Source organism: Oryctolagus cuniculus, chromosome 1 (genome assembly GCF_964237555.1).
Source record: "Oryctolagus cuniculus chromosome 1, mOryCun1.1, whole genome shotgun sequence".
Classification (NCBI taxonomy): domain Eukaryota; kingdom Metazoa; phylum Chordata; class Mammalia; order Lagomorpha; family Leporidae; genus Oryctolagus; species Oryctolagus cuniculus.
Genome location: NC_091432.1, coordinates 109,339,601 through 109,360,631, shown reverse-complemented (window position 1 = coordinate 109,360,631; position 21,031 = coordinate 109,339,601). Strand labels below are relative to the sequence as shown.

The following is a 21,031-nucleotide window of genomic DNA, read 5'->3' as shown; positions in this document are numbered from 1 at the left end:
CTGCCACCAGACAGGGGCTGTCTGCCCTCCCCTGCCCCTGACCTGTGTGAGTCGCTGGCCTCTCGCCTCCGGCCTGCAGCCGCCAAGACTGGGCCTCTGCTGCCCCCTGACTCTGGGAGAGCCTCACAGCAGCCTGTAGCCAGCCCGCGCGTGCCCCCCACCCCGCGCTGCCCCACGCCAAACCCTCCGCTCGCACCTCCCACCCCGAAGTCGAGCCTACAGCCCCAGCGCTCAGCCCCTTCACTGGGGCCTGTGGGGGCTGCTCCAAAGATGCACCTCCACCCCCTGACCCCAGCGAAGCGCCCACAGCTCCAGGAGCCGCCCCTGGTGCAGCGCATGCCATGAAGGCCTTCTGGACTGGAAGAAGCCCTTCCTGGGGCGTGACCCTGGAATCCCTGACCCGGACATAAATGTGGCACTGCGGTGCACCCCCACTTCTCAGAGACCTCCACCCAACACCAAGGCGGGGCAGGTGCTAGGCAGGGCCTCTGTCCCGAGCCTGAGACACAGGAACTGGTCCCACGAGCTCAGGACTTTGGGGTCTTGACTCTGGCCTCCTTCTGCTCCCCCAGCCAGCCACTGCTTACCCACCTGGCTCTAGCCCTGGGGTCCCAGGGCCTGGACAAGGCTAGGTGCTGCCCGCTCAGCCCGGCCCCCCTTCCTGGCTGGAGCTCCCCTGCTCAGACACTGCAGGCTCAGCGCCGGCACCCAGCAACGGGGCGGGGCTTGCCATCCCATGCTACAGCTGAGCAGTCCAGGGTAAGAGCGGCAGGGCCTTGGCGCCAAGGCAGGCGAGCAGTGCTGGGCTGGTTCTGGCTTCCACGTGACCTCGGTGTCTCTACTTCCTGCCGGGGCGCTACCACCTCTTCTCCAAAACTCACCTCTGTCAAGGTGGGGGGCTGTAGCCCTTGGTCCTCCTGGGACAGCTAGAGCCCCTTAGAGGCAAAGGTTCAAGGGCCTGAATGCCTTGCAGAGAGCAAGCCCCTGCCTCCGTGGTCATTAAATACAACACATTCCTCCTGAGCTCTGTGCCTCCTAAAATTCAGTCACGCTTCGCCCCTCGCAGCTTCCCTGTGAGCAGAGACTGACACTGCTGTCTCGTTCCCCAGCTGTCACACGCTCACACATGCGCACACACGTACTCATGCACACAGGCACATACATACACGTGTACCGTACACATATGTGCACATACATCATACATGCATATTCATGTACACATAGATAGGTATGCATAGCCATGCACACATGCACACACGTATATGCTCATATGCATGTACACAGTGTTCACACATGCGCACTCATGCTCATACACACGCATGCACACTATGTACACTCACGTAGTACACATGCACACATATACACGCTCATAACACGTGCATGCACCTATGCACGCTCACATAGATACATGCATTCATGCGTGTGCACGTGCACATGCACACTCCTGCACAGACTGATACAGACATGCACACCTGCCGACACACGCATTGAGACCCATGGGTGTCCGGGAGCCAACCCAGGGCCACAGCAGAGCTGGGCAGGAGCTGGGTCTCTGGAGAACTTGTGCTCTGCCGCTGTGGAGGACATCTCCACTCAGGCCCTGCTGTCCCGCTGCCCTGCTCAGCCGCTCGCCCATACCTTCCCTACCCACCATGAGCCCCACAGCTGCCCCCCCCAGCACTGCCCTCCTGGAGACCAACCCAAGCCAACTTCCTGTCCCCAAACCCCTCAGCTGCCTCCCCAACCCCCGGACACCACCGTGCAGCTCCAGAGCTCTTGCTGGCCCTCTGCGGCTCTAGGCTGCTCCACTCCTTCCCATCCAGGCTGGGCGATCTCTGAGACACCCTTGCTGCTCAGTTCTCACCTGACTTAGTTCTCACCTCCCTTGGGGGCTCACTGGTGCCTCCGCATTATTGACCCTGGGTGCTGCCATGGCCCCGGCCGTCCATGTCCCCTCCTGCTAACAACCCCCAGCTCAGTGTCTCAGGCCCAGACATCTCTGTTACACCACAGAACATGCAGTCCCAGCTGCATTCTGGCTTCCCCGTGTGCTGGCCACAGGCAGCACGAAGGGGCATCTCCACCGCTCTCCTGCCAGACCCGTGCCTCATCTCCCTGAAGGCTCCAGCACCCGCACCCAGTCAGTCTGGCCACCCTCACCTCCCCTTCTCTTCCCCCATCCCTGTCCATCCCTGCCCTTCACCCTGAACCTCCTCCCCACTGCCATGCCTTGGGCCTGCGCTCTGGCCACGTCTGGTCACCCTCCAGGGTCGCCGCACAGCTAGGAGCTTATCTGGAATCCCTACTTGGCGCTTGGCGGGCGCTGCTTACGGATAAGCCTCCAGAGGCTTCCTCCCTCCTTGCTGTGCCGACGGAGCCCTCCATGACTCCACTGCCGCCCCTTGCCCACTCTGAGCTCTTGCCCTAAGTCCTTGCAAACCCTCACCCTCGCCGCTGTTGAGCCCTCTGCCCTTCCTCAGTCTGTTCCCTCTGCCTGGCCTGCCTCTCCTCCTCTGCTCAGTGAGTCGCCTCCCAGCCTTCAGGTCAGCACCTCCAGTTCCAGCAGCCGTCCCCAGCCACCACCCACCACCCCCTTAGCCGGCTCCCCTGACTCCCTGGCCCTGCCCTGCCGGGGTACTCAGCACCCTGTCTCCTCCTTGGACCATGAGCACCTCGAGTGCAGAGGCTAGATCGCCCTCATTTTATGACTCCTCCGAGCCTCACCCACACTGCTGAACCAGTGACCCCAGCCGGGACTCCCTGACTTCCTCCCCCGACCCCGAGGTGGAGGTAGGGCTGGGGAGGGAGGGCTTGATCTGCGGATCCCTGAGAAGGAGGGGGCAGGGCAGTGTCGAGAGGCAGCAGTGGCGGAGCCATCACCCTCTCTCCTCTGCAGCCCCAGCAAAGATCATCTCTTTCGGGGGCACGGTGACGACACCCTGGATGAAGGACGTGCGGCTGCCTTGCAATTCGGTGGGGGATCCAGCCCCTGCTGTGAAGTGGACCAAGGACAGGTGTGTGGCAGGCCCTGGAGGAGAGTTGGGGGTGTTCCCCGGTCCTGCTGACTGTGGGAACCCTGCGGAGTGCATGGCTGCTGCTCTCCCAGCAGGCCCGGCCTCCCTGGCTCCTCTCTGGTGGGAGCCAAGAGCCAAGGTTACTGGAGACACCACCCCCCAGGAAGTGCTGGGTAAAATCCCCAAGAACGCAGGGTGCCCCTGGGAGGCCTCCAGCGCACAGCGCCCTCTGCCTGCAGACCCGAGGGCCCCGAGACGGGGAGGGGCTTGCCATAACCCACCCACCCTCTCGCCCTGGCAGTGAAGACTCTGCCATCCCCGTGGCCATGGACGGGCACCGGCTCATCCACACCAATGGCACCCTGCTGCTGCGTGCCGTGAAAGCCGAGGACTCGGGCTACTACACCTGCACCGCCACCAACACCGGCGGCTTCGACACCATCATCGTCAACCTTCTGGTACAAGGTGAGACCTGTGGGGTGGGCGGGCGGGCTCTGTGGGGGACAGGACCTGAGAAGGGGCAGGGGCTCCATCACGTGGGAGAGAGGGTTACTGAAAGACAAGCCCAGGGGTGGGGACTGGGGGGCGGGGGACTGGCCTTGTCAGAACAGGTGCGCCGGTCAGACGAGGTGGCAGGAGGGTGGGGCGCAGGATCGCTGAAAGCATTTCAGAGCTGGTCCCCTCCCGCGTGCCTCCATGCCCCCTCCCCACCCTCCCGGCACCCGGGTTCACCCTCTGCTGAGGGCTGGTGGCTTCCTCCTCACAGTTCCCCCGGACCAGCCCCGCCTCACTGTCTCCAAAACCTCCGCTTCGTCCATCACCCTGACCTGGATCCCAGGTGACAATGGGGGCAGCTCCATCAGAGGTAAGCAGGAGTCCAGGTGAGGAGGGGAAGGAATTCTAGGCCCCAGGGCAGGGGAAGGGCTTTCCTCACTCCCACGACGATCCCCATCAGATCCAGGGAATGGGGGGGGGTGGATTCGGACCGCCAGGAGGTTAGCACTCAGAGCCACAGAAAGGGCGCTTGCCTGGGCATGTGGGCTGCAGCACGCCCGCCCCCTCGCCACCTGGGAGCTGTGAAGTTGGCTTTCCTCTGTGGGTCTCGGTTTCCCAATCTGTCAAATACATGGCTGATCAGTGCCCCACAAACCTGAATGTGTGCATGAACCCCGAGCATCTTACAAATTCAGATCCTGAGTCAGTAAGGCCTGGGGGGCCAGAGTAGTGGCCAGGAATCTGCATTTCTTGTGGACTCCCAGGTGATGCTGCTGCTGCTGGCCGGGCCCACATGTGGAGCTCTAAGGGTCTACACGGGACCCTCTGAAGCCTCACCTCTCTGGTTTTCTGCCCCACCTTGGCTACTGAACCCTAGCACTAAAGCAAGAGAAAACAAAACCCGGCCAGGGGCTGGACCTAAGGTCCTTGCACTCTGGTATCTAACTTGCATATGCCCCTCCCCATGACTGTGCCTGTGGGGGTCTCCTGGGCTGGGCTTCCGCCCCTCGCCCCGCCCCCAGCTGAGCCAGGCAAACCCCCCACCCCGGGCAGGCTTTGTGCTGCAGTACTCGGTGGACAACAGCGAGGAGTGGAAGGACGTGCTCATCAGCTCCAGTGAGCGCTCCTTCAAGCTGGACAGCCTCAAGTGCGGCACATGGTACAAGGTGAAGCTGGCGGCCAAGAACAGCGTGGGCTCCGGACGCATCAGCGAGATCATCGAGGCCAAGACCCACGGGCGGGGTGAGGCTCGGGTGGGGGAGGCGGGAGGATGGAGGAGCCCAGGCCGAGGGAGGGGAGATGGCCAGGAGAGGGACGCAGGGAGATGGAGGGCGGAGACCCCACCTCGGTCCCACCACTAGGGCACCTTGAGAATGGAACCGGCACCGTGGGGCAGTTCTGGTCCCATTCATCTGCAAGGGTGGCCCAGGGTGGCCCCCTTCCTCCCCATCTCTCTCCCTGCACTCTGAGGCCTCCCTCCAGGTCCCAGCTTCTCCTCCCTCTGCTCCCTAGGGCATCCCCACCCCAAGGTGTGCCAAACACTGGTCCCCAGGACCCTGACAGCCCCATCTGCCCCAGGGCAATGCTCTCCTGCCCTGGGTCTCTCTAACCTCTCTCTCTCCCTCTGCACCACCCCCACCCCCTAGAACCTTCCTTCAGCAAAGATCAGCACCTCTTCACCCACATCAACTCCACACATGCTCGGCTCAACCTGCAGGGCTGGAGCAACGGGGGCTGCCCCATCACAGCCATCGTCCTGGAGTACCGGCCCAAAGGGACCTGGGCCTGGCAGGGCCTCCGGGCCAACAGCTCCGGGGAGGTGTTCCTCACCGAACTGCGAGAGGCCACGTGGTACGAGCTGCGCATGCGGGCTTGCAACAGCGCTGGCTGCGGCAACGAGACTGCTCAGTTCGCCACCCTGGACTACGATGGCAGTGAGTCCGTCCGAGAGGGTGGGAGGGGGGCTGTGCCGAGGCAGGAGCAGGTGGTGCCGGGGAAGCTGGTGGAGAGGGAGACACAGGAAGAGACAGACCAGTAAGAAGTCTGCGGGACAGCTGGCAGACAGAGGAAGGGGCAGGCGAAGGGGGCAGCAGACCGGCAGCAGGCAGGTAAGTAGGCAGACAAAGGCCAGTGCCACAGAAGATGGAGTTTCTGCTGCTTCCGGGAGATGGGCGGGGAAGCAGGTTGTGACGTATTGAGGTCCCGCCTCTAAGAACTCTGCTGATGCAGCAGATTAGCCAGGAAGTAACAGCCTTGGCGTCAGTGCCGTGGTGCAGCAGGTGCAGCCGCCACCATATGGGCTCCAGTTCAGGTCCCGACTTCTCCACTTCCAGTACAGCTCCCTGCTAATGGCCTGGAAAAGCAACAGAAATGGCCCAAGTATTTGGGCCCCTGCCACCCACGTGGGAGATAAGGAGGAAGCTACTGGTTTCCGGTTTCAGCCAGGCCCAGCCACGCTATTTGCAGCTATTTGGGAGAATGAACCAGCAGATAGAGGATCTCTCTCTCTCTCTCTCTCTCTCTGCCTTTTAAATAAATAAATAATCTTTTTTAAATATTTAAACAAGAAGTGATAGCCTGTGCTGCAAGAGTAGACACTGAAAGCTTGGGGGCTTAGCCCACTAAAGATGTGTTTCTTGCTCTCATGGAGGCCTGTGACGCTTCGCTGGCCATCATTTTTAGCTACGCCCTCGAATGTGGAGCCTCCAACGTCACCAAAAGGCACATGGGATCCCTGGTGAGGAGGTGGAGCTTACCACTCTGTTCACACCCTGTTGCCCAAACTCATCACATGGCTCTAATCTGACTGCAAGGAAGTTTGGAAAGGTGGCCAAGCACATGGGCATCTGGCGAGCTCGTCACAGGTGTCTGCCTCTTAGAGCTACTTCCACACTGCACACACACACACACACACACAGGCATGCACATTCCACAGATATGCCAAAGGAACCTAGAAGGCCGAATTCACAGGGGCTGTGGTCCCAAGGTAAACCAAGTCCAGTGGGTGGTCAGGAAACAGGATAAAGGCTGCATTGGAAGCAGATGGGCTCAGACAAGGAAGGCTTCCTGAATGCTGTGACTTTTTTAAAAAAAAGATTTATTTATTTGAAAGGTGGAGTTACAGAGAGGCAGAGAGAGAGAAAGAGAGAGAGAGAGAGAGAGAGAGAGAGGTTTTCCATCCACTGGTTCACTCCCCAAATGGTTGCAATGGCTGGAGCTGGGCCAACCCCAAGCCAGGCAGTGACCTTGAAGCATAGTCTGGGCTTGGCAGAGGGTTCTGTGGGCAGGAAAGTATCACTGAGCAGGCCCTGCAGGCACTCAAGGTTAGCAGATACTGCCTGGGGAGGGAAGAGCAGAGAGAGAGCAGAGTCCTTAGTGGGTTTTGTCCCCACCTAGGGAAGAGAACCCAGGATCCCACTGCCAACTTCTTTCTATTATGCTTCTCCCTGCATTCCCCCAAACTCTGGCTAGGGGTGGAAATTTAAGCCCCTCAACCCACCCCCTGAGAATGAGCCCTGACACCGCCAGGCAGGAGACTCCGTGTCAGAGACCTGAGAATAAGTCGGAAACAAAACCAGGAAGTGTACAATGCAGTGTAAAAACTGCACAGCTGCTCGCGGCTGTTCTGATGGGACCAGAATTGAGGGGAGCAGAGGGCTCAGTGGCCCTCTGAGTGCTCTGTGCCGGGAGGTGGAGACCAGAGACCGAAGTCAGAGGGCTAGGGCTCTGCACGGCACCTGGCTCACAGGGGCACCTGCTCTCCTTCTTGCCCTCGCTCAGGCACCATCCCGCCCATCAAATCTGCTCAAGGAGAAGGGGATGACGTGAAGAAGCTCTTCACCATCGGCTGCCCCGTCATCCTGGCCACGCTGGGGGTGGCTCTGCTCTTCATCGTGCGCAAGAAGAGGAAGGAGAAGCGACTGAAGCGGCTCCGAGGTGGGGGGCTTTCCCATGGGCTCTCAGAGGGGGCGGTGCTGACTCTCAGGCGCACTGGCCACCCTGCCCTAGCCCACAGCAAGACAGTGCCTGTGTGCCCTTGACGGAAGAGCTGCCCTCCAGCCTCCTGAAACCGCCGTAGCTGATCACTGCTTCCTCCCCTAGGCCCCAGGTCTCTGTGCCTGCCCCAGCCAGAGCTGACAGGTAGAGGGACACACTGGCAAAGCCATGCTGGCGGTTAAAACACTCAAACTTTGCATGGTGGCAAATAGACATTCCTCTCTTCCAGCTTGGCTGCACTCACACGGGATTCTTGGGACCGTCCACTAGGGAGTAGGACTTCAGCTGGTCTCTAGGATGCTGCTTGCTTCTGACTGGGAAGTTTTCATGCCGTGTTGAGTGTTAAATATTTTGAATATCGTCCCCTTTTTTCTAATACCCGATATCATAGTTTGATACCTCAGTTTTCCCAAGGACTAATGTACAGTATCTGGCACCTACAAGTTGCTTCACAAATGTTTGTTCACTCATTTTGAAAACATTTATTGAGTTTGCTGCATCATAGATACTGCCAGACATTAGAAATATGGCATATAAATGAAGAAGGAGACTTCCCACACCCATATAGAATTCACAGGCAGATGTGAGAATTCAGAGGACAGTAGTAGCATGGAAGAGGGAATGACTGATGCTCTCTAGATATTCAGGGATTTGGTGGCCAGATGAATGGATGGTTGAATGGTTGATGGATGGCTAGATAGGCGAATGATTGTATGAATGATTAGATGGATAAATAAACAGGTGAGGCCAGCGCCGCAGCTCAATAGGCTAATCCTCTGCCTGCAGCGCCGGCACCCCGGGTTCTAGTCCCGGTTGGAGTGCTGGCTTCTGTCCCAGTTGCTCCTCTTCCAGTCCAGCTCTCTGCTGTGGCCCGGGGGTGCAGTGGAGGATGTCCCAGGTTCTTGGGCCCTGCGCCTGCATGGGAGACCGGGAGGGGGCACCTGGCTCCTGGCTTCAGATCGGCACAGCGCGCTGGCTGCAATGCACCAGCCATGGCAGCCACTTGGCGGGTGAACCAACAGAAAAAAAGGAAGACCTTTCTCTCTGTCTCTCTATCACTATCTAACTTTGCCTGTCAAAAAATAAATAAATAAATAGGTGAATGACTAGATAGATGATCTGATGACTGGATGGATGAGTGGTTAGATGGTTGGATGATTGAATAGATAGTTGAATGTAAAAATATACAAATGGAAGGATGGATGGATAGATGGATGGACAGATGGCGGATAGGTAGATGAGTTGATGGACAGTCGGGTGACTGTACAGATGAGTGGTTATATGGTTGGATAGATGGTTAGATGGTTGAGTGAATCAATTAATACATAGTTGGGTGGAAGGGTATTTAGGTAGAAGGATGGCTGGATGAATAAGATGAATGGTTGGATTAAAGGTTTCATAGATAGATGGTTGGATGGATAAGTAGATGTTTGAATGAATAGATTGATTATTTATATATGTATATGATTATATGAACAGCTGTATAGATGGGTTGATAATTGGGTGGATGGATGAATGGATGGAAGGATATTTTCATGGATAAAGGGATGATAAGATGGACATATGGTTGTATGGTTAACTAAAAGAAGAGTTGAAATGGTGGGATTGGGTGAATGGTTGGATGGTGGTATGGATACTTGGAGGGAGGTTGAATATATAAATTAAAGGATGGTGGGATGAATATTAATGCAAGGTTGACTTGATGGGAGGATGGTTGGATGGATGATCAGATGGATGGATTGATGGTTGGACTGACAGGTGGATAGATAGATAGATGAACAGGTGAATGATAAATGAATGGTTGGATGGATTAATGGCTGCTTGGATGGACAAATGGTTAAATGGATGCGTGGGTGGATGGTGGGATGAGCAGGTAGATGGATTGATGAATTAATGAATGGATGAATGGTGCATGAATGATTGGATAGATGGGTGGATGGATTGTTAGATGACTAGAGGGTTAGATGCATACAATATAATTCATTCTGACAGATAATTTTTGGTTACTATGGATATAATGGATTAACTGCCCTTTGAGTCTCCTCTCATCTTAATTCCTCACTCAAGAATTCTGATCCTCTTGTTTAAGCCCGCTATGAGACAACACAAGGACCCCCAAGTGCGTCCATGGATGTGTGGGGGACAGATGCTCTGAAGCCTCCTGGCTGATGTGAGACTTTGGTTGTCCAGGACTTCTCGTTGGCCATCTCTGCTTCACCCTCTGCTGCCTCCTCTCCCCAGCGGTCAACTGGGTGATGCCTGTTTGCAGCCCGCTGTGGCGTCTTGTTCAATTAGTCAACTCACAAAGCAGGAGGAGCAGTTTGAAGCCCCCTCTCCTTTGTAAAGAACCTCCTCATTTGATTAAAATCTGAGGAGAAGAAACAGAGCTGGATTCAATCCTGTATGGAAACAATGAGACCTGTGCAAGTTTGGGGCTATTCTGTAGATCCTATGGGACTCCCTCTGCTTCTCAGGAGACAAGCGCTGGTCCCATTCTAGGGAATTCTCCCTTCTCGTTCCCGCGCCTTTCCCAATCAGCGTCCTGTTCAAACCGGCTCTCACCCAGGACCCCTCTCTTTCTACTGTTTTGCAGATGCAAAGAGTTTGGCAGAAATGTTGATAAGGTGAGTCACATGGCTGCTTCCTCTGTCCTCCCCTCCCTCTTCTCCCCTGCAGGGGACACAGGAGCCTCGCTGTGTACTCCCAGAGTAGGAGAGGAGCTGCTAAGACCCCCTGTCCTGCAAAGCCCCCTCCCCCAGTCCCTTACGGCTGCTGAGCCACCCACCTCCAGTCCTTCTCCCCACAGCAAGAACAACCGCAGCTTTGACACCCCCGTGAAAGGGCCGCCGCAGGGCCCGCGGCTGCACATTGACATCCCCAGGGTGCAGCTGCTCATCGAGGACAAGGAGGGCATCAAGCAGCTGGGTGAGTGGCGGTGTCCCGGCTGGCTGCCCTGTGCTGTGTGTGCCTCTCTGGGCCACAAGCCCTGGGCGGGGCGGGGGGGGGGGGGGGACCACCAGCCTTGTGGCAGTGCTGAGGGTCCCAGCCACAGCCCCATCAAGGACTCCCCAACCTTGGAACTCATCGCAGCTGCTCTCAAGAGCTAACTTTCTTCCTCTATACGATGGGCCTCAACATGGGCTAAAAGACAAACAGAAGTTTGCAGAACGTGCCCGATGATTGTCCTTTCTCCCCAGGAGACGACAAGGCCACCATCCCCGTGACAGATGCTGAGTTCAGCCAAGCTGTCAACCCCCAGAGCTTCTGTACCGGGGTCTCCTTGCATCACCCAGCCCTCATCCAGAGTACGGGCCCCCTCATCGACATGTCTGACATCCGGCCAGGAACCAGTACGCATCATCCGTAGGGAGACAGCCGCGCTCTTCCACAGGGTGTCTTGGGCCCGGCGTGGGGCGGCGGTGATGTTTAACAGGGGAGGGGAAGACGGGGGCGGGCTGGGACGGCATGGAAAGAGCGCTGGAGTTGCATGAGGCACTCTGGAGAGCTGGCGTGCGGGCTCACGGGCCGGGACTGGGCGCATCCCTGAGCTCACCGCTCTGGGCCTCCATCTCCTTACCCAGCAGGCTCGGGGCCTTGGGCATCCCTGCTCCCCGAGGGTCTTTGTTTCGAGCACTGGGACTGGAGATGGAAGGGGGCCTGCACGCAGGGCTGTGGCGAGTGATGAACGGTCAGGAAGCAGGAGGGGGCATCACACCCTTCTGCGGGAGGAAGGAGACCGCGGGGGCGGAGGGGTGCAGGACCAGGACGCTGACCGCTGCCTCCACCCCTGCACTCTGCTGTTCCCCTCCTCTGGGGCCAGACACATGGTCAGGGAAAGGCAGTGTGGTCAGCGTGTTCACAGGAGCTTCCGGGGCTGCTTCTGCCTCCCCTTTGCCTCCCAGGACCCTCTGTGACACGTGCCAGCTGCTGAGCTCTGTGCCCTGGGTGGGCGGTGCTATCTCTCTCTCTCCCCTCCCACCCCCCGTGCAGATCCAGTGTCCAGAAAGAACGTGAAGTCAGCCCACAGCACCCGCAACCGCTACTCAAGCCAGTGGACCCTGACCAAGTGCCAGGCCTCCACGCCGGCCCGCACCCTCACCTCCGACTGGCGCACCGTGGGCTCCCAGCATGGTGTCACTGTCACCGAGAGTGACAGCTACAGTGCCAGCCTGTCCCAGGACACAGGTGTGCCTGGGGCCCTGCCCGCATCCTGCCCACCCTCCTCTGCTTCCCCATCTCCCCTCCCCACTTTCCTTGCTGAACCCCAACCCACCAGATCGCAGGGTCCAGAGCACCAATCACTCCTAGCTGGCCACCGACCCACGGTGTGGCCGGAACAAAAGCAACTGACTTCCTTCAGCTCTGCTTGGTCAAGGATTTCATTTTGTTTCCCCCTCCCCAAAAAACAATTGTCAGAGAAAGCAAGACATTTGTTGGAGAGTGGGCTGAGCATCCCAGGGATTGGTGTTTTTTTCTTTATTTGAAATAATATTTACTTATTTATTATTTAAAAGGCAGAGAGAGAGAGCTCTTCCATCTGCTGGTTCATTCCCCAAATGTCTGTGACAATGGGGCTAGGCTGGGCCAAAGCCAGGAGCCTGGAACTCCATCCAGGTCTCCCACGTGGGTGGCAGGGGATGCAGGTACATGAGCCATCAGTACTACCTCCTGGAGTCGCATTAGCAGAAAGCTGGAAGCCAGAGAGGATGCGGGTCTGGAACCCCAGCACTCCAACATGGGATGCGGGTCGGGTGTCCCAAGCAGCAGCTGCTGCCCCCAACACCTAACCGCTGGTGCTGACTTTCCAGACAGCTGGATGTTCCTCCCGTTGCTAACCAAGCATCTCACTCCTGCCAGCACTGCTGCCCTTCCAGGAGGAGAGCAGGCTCTCTGAGCCTCATCTCCCCCGGGCCCAGGCTCGCACGGTTGTGGGATTAGGCACGGGGGCGGTGCTCAGCCGGGTCTCCCCTGGACCCACTCCTTGCCCCCAAACCCCACTGCTTCCGTGTCTGCAGACAAAGGACGCAACAGCATGGTGTCCACTGAGAGCGCCTCTTCCACCTACGAGGAGCTGGCGCGGGCCTACGAGCACGCCAAGCTGGAGGAGCAGCTGCAGCACGCCAAGTTCGAGATCACGGAGTGCTTCATCTCGGACAGCTCCTCCGACCAGATGACCACGGGCACCAACGAGAACGCCGACAGCATGACGTCCATGAGCACGCCCTCGGAGCCCGGCATCTGTCGGTTTACCGCCTCCCCACCCAAGCCCCAGGATGCCGACCGAGGCAAAAACGTGGCTGTGCCCATCCCACACCGGGCCAACAAGAGTGAGTGCCAGGCCCACCGCCCGTGCGGGGTCCCCTGAGCCTCCGTCACGTGGTCCCTGGCTGGATTTCTGGATCCTGCCAGCCCAACAGGGCTCGCTGGCAGCACAGGGTCCAGCAGAGAGCAAGGACTCGGGAGCGGGCAGACCCGGGCATACATCCAGGCGCCGCCTCCCTAATGTCCCTGTGGCCTTGGGCGAGTTGTCTAACCTCTTTGGGCTTAATCTCCTCATCGTAAACTGCAGTGGTGGTATCCGCTTTGCGTTGGCAGGATGGGCATCGGAAATGATGGACACGTTTGACGCACAGTGGGTCTCACTGCACAGCAATCATTCCCTTACGTCTGAAGCTGTGCCGGGCGGGGGAGGCCTCATGGGGTCAGCTGCCCAGTGGCTGCTGCTCTCAGTGCCCAAAGGCACAGTCTTGGCAGCTCAGCTCACAGAGGTCGCATCTCACAGTGGGCAGTGACAAGGCCTGCCATGCTGGCAGAGCACACGGCCCTGGTGGCCAGCAGGGCAGGTCTAGGGTTCCCAGCAGGCGTCGATCCACAGACACTGGGGTCGCAGCACGCATGGCCCAGACCACATGGAGTCTGGTGCGAGTGGCCACATGAATGAGGCAGGGCACAGGGAAGCACTGGGCCACGTGATAAGGGTCCAGAGTGGTGGAAAATACCAGAACGCCAGAGACCAGTGGCCCAGACAGGGGGGCTGTGCGAGGGTTAAATGAGACAGACAAGCCCACTCAGCACGGGCTCGCTCACAGCAAGGTCAGGATGCGGAGGTGCTGGGGTCAGATGGGGCAAGGAAGAGCTCCGGACAAACAGCTGCCTTCTCCATCCGGAGGTGGAGGGGGGCGGGGCCTCCCTCAGAGCGCAGAATCAGACTGGCTGGGGTCAGAAAAGCTGCTGGAAGTCCGCCTTCAGCCCTTGTCTTTGCATGAGGCTGAGCAGCCTGTAGTGACAGTAAACACCAATTCATATTTTTTATGATTTATTTATTTGAAAGGCAGAGTGACGGAGAGGGAGAGACAGCGAAAGAAAGAGATTTTCCATCAGTTGGCCACTCCTTAAATGGCCGCCAAAGGCTGGAGCTGGGCCAGGCTGAAGCCAGGAGCCAGGAATTCTATCTTGACCGCCAACGTGGGTGGCAGGGACCCAAGCACTTGGGCCATCTTCCCAGGTGCATTAGCAGGGAGCTGGATCTGAAGCGGAGCAGCCGGGACTCAAATCGGCACCCCATTATGGGATGTCGGGTTTAACCCACTGGGCCACCACGCCGGCCCGAGCACCTACTGAGTGTGCCGGCCCTGCACTGGTGCACTTGGCACACCTGTCACTCACGGCACTCACAGCTCACGACAGCCCTGAGGGGAAATAGGACATTCGCACCTCACAGAGGAGAAAACCAAGGCTGAGCAAGGGCAAGGCTTTGGCGGGGGTGGGGCTCCGCGGGCCGTGGCCCTAACGTCCTGTGCCCCTGTGGTTCCAGGTGACTACTGCAACCTGCCGCTGTACGCCAAGTCCGAGGCCTTCTTCCGGAAGGCAGACGGGCGGGAACCCTGCCCCGTGGTCCCACCCCGCGAGGCCTCCATCCGCAACCTGGCTCGGACCTACCACGCCCAGGCTCGCCACCTGACCCTGGACCCTGCCAGCAAGCCCTTGGGCCTCCCGCACGCGGGGGCCCCCGCTGCCGCCTCCACAGCCACCTTACCTCAGAGGACTCTGGCCATGCCCGCCCCCCCGGCCGGCACGGCGCCCCCCGCCCCCGGCCCCGCCCCGGCCGAGCCCCCCGCCGTCCCCAGTGCGGCCCCGCCAGCCCCCAGCTCCGAGCCTCCGCGGCCCGGGGGTCCACACACCAAAATGGGGGGCTCCAGGGACTCACTCCTCGAGATGAGCGCTTCGGGGGTAGGGCGCTCGCAGAAGCAGGGGGCGGGGGCCTATTCCAAATCCTACACCCTGGTGTAGGGGTCCCGCGACGAGAGCCGCCCCAGCCGGACTCTGCGCACCCCCGCGGCCGTCTTGCCGCGTCATTTATGCTGAACTGACGGACACCAACCTACCGGCGGCAGAAGGCACCCCCAAGTCGCGGACGCCTGTACATGGAACTCTTTTGTACAAATGAAGCTATTTTCTTCTTCTCCATGGAGCCAGGGCACAGAATTTGACCCACCCCGTCACACCCCGCCCCCCAAATCCGGGCCGAGAGATATAGGCGGATATAGAGACGGACGGCTATATCGCTATATATTTCTCCCACCTCCTTTTGAGACAGAGGCACAAAGACTCGGCAATCTTCGCCCTCCTACTCACCCCCTCCCGTCCCGGCCGTTTTGGCAAAAACCGGACTCCCAGCTCAGAGACACTGCATGCGATTTTACTGTTCCCAGAAAACCAGGAGTTGCTTCAATTTGCAGATGCTTATGTGTTAATACCTTTTTCTATGAAAAAAGACCGAGCGCCGTGTGCAATAAAGGTTATGTTTCTACGTCGTGGCTTTTCTCCGGGTGGCGAGGGCCAGTGGGGAGGGAGCAGAGGCCGCTGTACCCCAAGCCGGCCGCCTCTCATGGGGGTGGGGGAGACCCAGTGAGGGGCACTGGGCGCTCCAGCCAGCCAGAGTGCATCTGTTACCCCCCACCACCATTCTGCTCTGCTCCCAGATCTGACCCAGGCCCTAAGGGGGCACCCATGCTGTAGCTTTCGGCCAGCACCTCAGCCCCACTGAGCACTGGCTCCCTTCCCTGTGAGTGGAAGGAGGTTTGTGGCTGGGGTAGGAGACAGCCTTGGGGAGAGTGTGGAGGAGCCTGGACAGCGCAGCAGGTGGCAGCCCCCGGGGGGGCGGGGGGGGGGCTATGCAAAACCCCTTGCTCACAGCCACCAGCTACCCAGCTACAGGAGAGGCACTTACAAACTGGGAGCCAGAGGAGCTCGGGGCCTGAGGTTCTGAGCTGTTCGGGCAAGCTGAGGGCGGAGGGAGATGTTCTCAGAGACAGGAGGTGGAAAGAGCCCATGTGGAGGAGGGGGAGGGGAGCTCTGCCAAAGAGACCAGCCGGCACCCCTGGGACCTCACCTGGCTTCCAAGGTGTCGGCAAGTAGACTCCCAGGGAAGGGAGCGTCAGCCGGCAGCGACAGGAGGGGCTTCGGCGTGCACCTGTAAGGAGGGGCAGGTGGGCTGGGCCACCAAGGACACAAGGCTTGGGAGACTGGACGGCAGAGGGCAGGAGACTATGAAAGCTCAGGGTGTGAAATCCATGGTCTGGAGGGGGACATCTCCCTTCGTCAAAGGAAGTGCACCCAAGAAACAAAAGGAAGCCTCTGAGCTGAACACACCAAGGCGAGGCTTGGGGAAGCGGTGGGAAGGTGAGTCCCTTTCCCCTGGGGCTGCAGGGACTGGAAGTGCTGCGGAGTGGGGGAGGGGAGGGAGGAGAGGAGGGAGGTGTCTGTGCAGCCCAGTCCCAGGAGGTCATGTCCACAGACTGCGCCTTGTGGACCCGACCTGGGATGTGTGATCTTTAATAGCAGCACCTCCAAACAGGAACTCTGGCCACCCGACGTGAGTGTGCAGGATGCGTGAATCACGCCAGGTAAGGAACGGCAGCACCCTCGGAACAGAGGGCCAGAGATTCTGTGCTCCACCGTGATTCCAAGGCTGGGGGCAAATTCTCATCCCAGACCCCACACTCAGGCCCTACTCCGGACAGTCAGCTGAGGGCATCAGTAAGAACGGTGCCTGGTGACAACTCAGCTTCCCACCTTCTCCGGGAAGACGCGGCGCCTCCCAGGACCACGCACGCCATCTGCAGGTCGCCTTCAGAACTGCCAGCAGATTTGCCTGGGACCAGACTGAGTGCCCCCACACCCACTCCCCTGCACACAGGACACTAACAAACGCAGATGGGACCCAGCTCCAACCAGCGCCTGAGAACGAGCAGCTCCTCAGAGGTTCAGGTGGGCACCTGCCCGAGGGCAGCAAAGGGGCCGCCCTGCCATGAAAGGGCAATGCCGAGCCCGCCCTGGGTGCCAGGTGCTGAGTGGACACACTCCTCACGCTGTCTCACGCAGCCCCACTGCAGATTCCGGAGAAAGCTAGAGCTTCCAGGAGCTAAGTAACTTGCCTGAGGTCGGAAAAGCAAGAGGGGAGGGCGCTCAGCCTAGTCGTTAAGACACCCACGCCCATATTGGAGCATCTGTGTTCCCTCCCAGCTCCAGCTCCTGACTCCAGCTTCCTGCTAACGCAGACAGCAGAGGCAGCAGTGACGGCTCAAGAATTGAGTTCCGGCCACCTGTATGGGAGGGTTGGGTTGCATCCCAGCTCCCAGCTTCAGCCTGGTCCAGCCCCAGCTGTCGTGAGCACCCGGGGAGTGAACCAGCAGTTGGGAGCTCGTCTTTGCTGTCCCTCGGCCTTTCAAATAAATACTTTAAAAAAATTTTTAGAAGAAAAACAAGGGGACAGTATTGTGGTGCAGTGGGTTAAGCCACCGCTTGCAACACCAGCGTCCCATATCAGAGCGCTATGCGAGTCCTGGCTGGCTACTCTGCTTCCAATTCAGCCTCTGGCTAATGTGCCTGTGAAGGCAGCAGAAGACAGCCCAAGTACCTGGGCCCTCACCACACACAGACGGGGCCCGAATGGAGCTCCTGGCCCGTGGCTTCAGCTTGCCCAGCTCTGGCTGCTGTAGTCATTTGGGAATGAACAAGCGGGTAGAAAATATCTCTCTCTCTCTCTCTCTTCCATTCAGATAAATAAATCTTTCTAACAATAAAACAGAAAAACAAGAAAGGTCGGAGATGAGGTTTAAATCCACGTGTCTGGCTCCCTGACCACTGGGCCATACTACCTGCCAATCAAAGTCGGGGTTCCAGTTCTTCCCTAAAGATGTTGCCAGGTGAAGCTCCCACCGGGTGCAGGTGAGCGAGCCGGACTCCCGGGCAGGTGAGCAGCTGATGCAGGCTCATCAGTAACCGGTTCCGGCAGAGGCACCAATAGGAAGCACCGGGCAGGGGGAGGCAGGGGCTCAGGTGCACTTCCCTCGGCGAGGGTGCTGGTCGGGGGGATTCAGCTCTGGGGGGGATGGCGCTGTGAGAGGAGGCCTGGCCATGGGGAGGACGGCGTGGGGAGAGGAGGATTGGGAGAAGCGGCAGAGAAGTGAAGCACGGGCTGCTTTAACCTGTGTTCCACTGAGTCGGGCTCCCTCGTAACGCGCAGGCCTGCAAATGCAGACGGATGTGTGCAAAGCCCCCCAGTCCTCATTTGCTAATAATCTAACCTCGATGTGCTCTTGCGCTAAACCACAGCCTGCCGTCTTTATTTTAATGATATCTGGGGTGGGGCCTTTGGAGGGTATCAGGGTTAGATGAGGCCATGACGGCGCTGGTGGCCTCCTGAGAGGAGGGGGCCTGCGCTGGCACGCAGTGCCTGCTGCCGTGTTGTGATGCAGCCAGGAGGCCCTCGGAGACGCCACGCAGGTGACGGCACCACGTTCTCACGCCCCAGCCTCCAACACGGCGAGCCAAATCAACATCTATTTTTTTGATAAATGACAGAGTCTTGTGTATTCTCTTACAGCAACAGAAAATGGACAGACACCTGCTGATGAAGAACTCATCTCTCCCCAAGCCGGCGTGTTTCACCAGTGGGCAGTGCAGCCAGCCAAGACCCTGTTGCACCAAGCTTGGTTGTCCCTTCTCACTTGCTCCCAAAAGGCTCCAGGACACCCCTTCTTGCCTCCCTGCCCCACCAGGGCCGCCCTCCACACATGGCATTGAACATGGCATCGCTCTTAGGGGACAGGATCCCCACGGGCAGAGAACGGTTCTGTTCCTTCCCTGCCACCCCCAGGTCCGTGCCTGACGTCACAGGAGCATCACATACCCTCGGTATAGACGGACGAGAGACAGAGAGTGGGAGAAACAGGTAGGGGGAGATCAGTGAAGACCAAGATCACAGGAAACGTTGGCTCTCTCCAGAGTGTTCCAGGGTACAGGAAACAGCACAAAGGGACGCACCGACAGCCGCTGCCAGTGACAGAGGGCTCGCTGTGGCCAGAACTCCGCTAACCACACCTGTGTCTCCACATCCACCCTATACAAAAAGGCGGCCCCTGTGTGCAATCGGCCCGGGTCAGCACCGGAGCCGGTGCTGCCAAACAACGCAGACCAGCGAGCACAAGGGAAGTTGCAACTCCAGCTCCTGGCCCTTGGTTTTGTGCCTCTGAAGGAGACCTGGACGAATACATGAATGGAATCCCCACAGATACCCTTCCTCTTCCACGCAAGTCTTCATGCCCCCAGGGCCTCCACCGCCGCCCCTCTCCCCTGCACACCATGCACAAAGAAACCCCCAAGGGTGGGTGCAGGAGCAGCGGAGGAGACGGGAAGCCGCAGGCAAGGCTGACTTCTCGAGATCGGCAGGAAGGGGCCAAGGACGGGAAACGAATGGGCTCATGGTTTTTTGAGCTCAAGAGATAGCATCGTTGTCCCCAGAGTGTTGGCTAAGACAAGAGTCCAAGAGGTCAGGGGACTTGCACAGGTCACTGCTAGCGAGAGGCACAGGCAGGGACTGGATCCCAAAGCCAGTTTACCAAGCCCGGTAGCACCTGGGGGGTGGCAGGCACTGTGCTCAGCCCTGTGGTGGGAAGAACAGAGAAGGTGGGGCCAGACCCCAAGTTTGTTTTCCAGTTCTGTGACCCTGGGAAAGTGGTTTCCCTGCCGAGTCTCTGTTTCCTCGACTGTGAGATGGGAACAATCCCCTTACCTAGCTGGGTTGATGAGAGGGAAGGGCCGTAATGAGGATGAACTGCTTTGTTGTTGTTGTTGTTGTTATTAGTGTAGACTGGGCCGGTGTCGTGGTGCAGCAGGTAAAGCCGTTGCCTGCGGAGCTGGCATCCCCAATGGGCACGGGTTTGTGTCCCGGCTGCTCCACTTCCAGTCCATTTAATGGCCTGAGAAAAGCCCCAGAAGACGGCCCAGGTATCCGGGCCCCCACTATCCTGGTGGGAGACCTGGAAGAAGCTCCTGGCTCCTGATTTCGGCCAGTGCTTCCAACCATCCCAAGAGTGAATCAGCAGACAGAAGATTCTGTCTCTAACTGTCTCTAACTCTTTCAAATAAATAAATCTTTAAAAAAAAAAAAAAAAAAGGAATGCTGAGACAGCCAGAGATCTTCTACTTGCTGCTTCACTCCCCAAATTCCTGCAACAGCCAGGGCCGCACCAGGCCAAAGTAAGAGGTCTAGAACTCAATCCAGGTCTCCCACATACGTGGCGGGGACCCCAGCATGTGAGGCATAACCTGCTGCCCCCTGGGTGCACGTGAGCAGGAAGCTGGAGGTGGAAGCAGAGCCAGGACCCAATCCAGGCACGTGAGGCGGGATGTGAACGTCCCAAGCCAATCGCCTGCCCTGGCCGAGTGCTTTTCACCGAGAAGCAGAGATTAGGCAAGAAAAAGCCCAGCTGATCAGAGGGCCAGGTCCCAGGGCAGCCAGGTTAGGCCTGATGAATGGTCTTGCCCTGTCTGCATCTGGGGGAGCAGGTGGGCTATGCAGGTCCCTGCTGCCTCGGAGCGCCCACTAGTGGAGAGAGGCATTACAATGGTGTAAGGAGCACAGCTCTGAAGGCTGAGCATAGCCTCAAAGCCTCTATCATGCGCGGCAAACAGGAGCCGCCCCCACGCCTCCCTGCTACCCAATCAGTGCTATCAGTCCCCCAGGAAGCCTCACCTTTTCCACACTCTGCCCTAAAATCCTCCCACTGCTGTTGATGACTTGTTTTTTATTTTATTATTTTTTCAGTCCCACCCTTGCAGAGCCCAGCAGCGGCCCAGCCCTGTGTGCCCGCATTGGCCCCGGGCTTTGCCAGCCTCTCAGTGACTCGCGGGGGCTCAGCCCAAGCTCTGAGTGGAGGCATCGGGCTCAGCACCCGAGTGGCCACCACCAGCCCTGCCTGCAGCCATCCCTGAGCCAACGCCCCCACAGCAGCCAAACCCGAGCTGTCCTCAGGGCGCCATGGGCAGTGCATCCCTCCTGGAGTCTGGGGCGCACGAGGGGATAATACAGGGCTCCCAGGCTGGAGACAGAGCAGGGTCGCCGCCCCCTCCCGGGCATACCCACCACACTGGCCTCTGCCTGCCTCCCCGCGTCTGCCCACCTCTTCCCCAGGATGTGGGTCCCACACCTCCGGCTTTTTTTTTTTTTTTTTTTTTTTTTT

At 58.6% G+C, this 21,031-nt stretch overlaps 1 protein-coding gene across 2 annotated transcripts in view; it reads left to right on the top strand.

Moving 5' to 3' along the window:
• DSCAML1 (DS cell adhesion molecule like 1) overlaps nucleotides 1-15,318 on the top strand; it is a 338,651-nt gene extending 323,333 nt beyond the window's left edge. For both annotated transcript variants that reach the window (XM_070078766.1, XM_002708369.4), the window contains 12 exons: nucleotides 2,897-3,014; nucleotides 3,316-3,479; nucleotides 3,781-3,879; nucleotides 4,563-4,751; nucleotides 5,156-5,443; nucleotides 7,290-7,445; nucleotides 10,099-10,129; nucleotides 10,312-10,430; nucleotides 10,703-10,855; nucleotides 11,496-11,690; nucleotides 12,521-12,832; nucleotides 14,320-15,318. In XM_070078766.1, coding sequence (XP_069934867.1) covers nucleotides 2,897-3,014; nucleotides 3,316-3,479; nucleotides 3,781-3,879; nucleotides 4,563-4,751; nucleotides 5,156-5,443; nucleotides 7,290-7,445; nucleotides 10,099-10,129; nucleotides 10,312-10,430; nucleotides 10,703-10,855; nucleotides 11,496-11,690; nucleotides 12,521-12,832; nucleotides 14,320-14,795 — 2,300 coding nt within the window. In that variant the 3' untranslated portion in view covers nucleotides 14,796-15,318. The remainder of the gene's footprint in view (nucleotides 1-2,896; nucleotides 3,015-3,315; nucleotides 3,480-3,780; nucleotides 3,880-4,562; nucleotides 4,752-5,155; nucleotides 5,444-7,289; nucleotides 7,446-10,098; nucleotides 10,130-10,311; nucleotides 10,431-10,702; nucleotides 10,856-11,495; nucleotides 11,691-12,520; nucleotides 12,833-14,319) is intronic.
• Nucleotides 15,319-21,031: the final 5,713 nt, after the last annotated feature.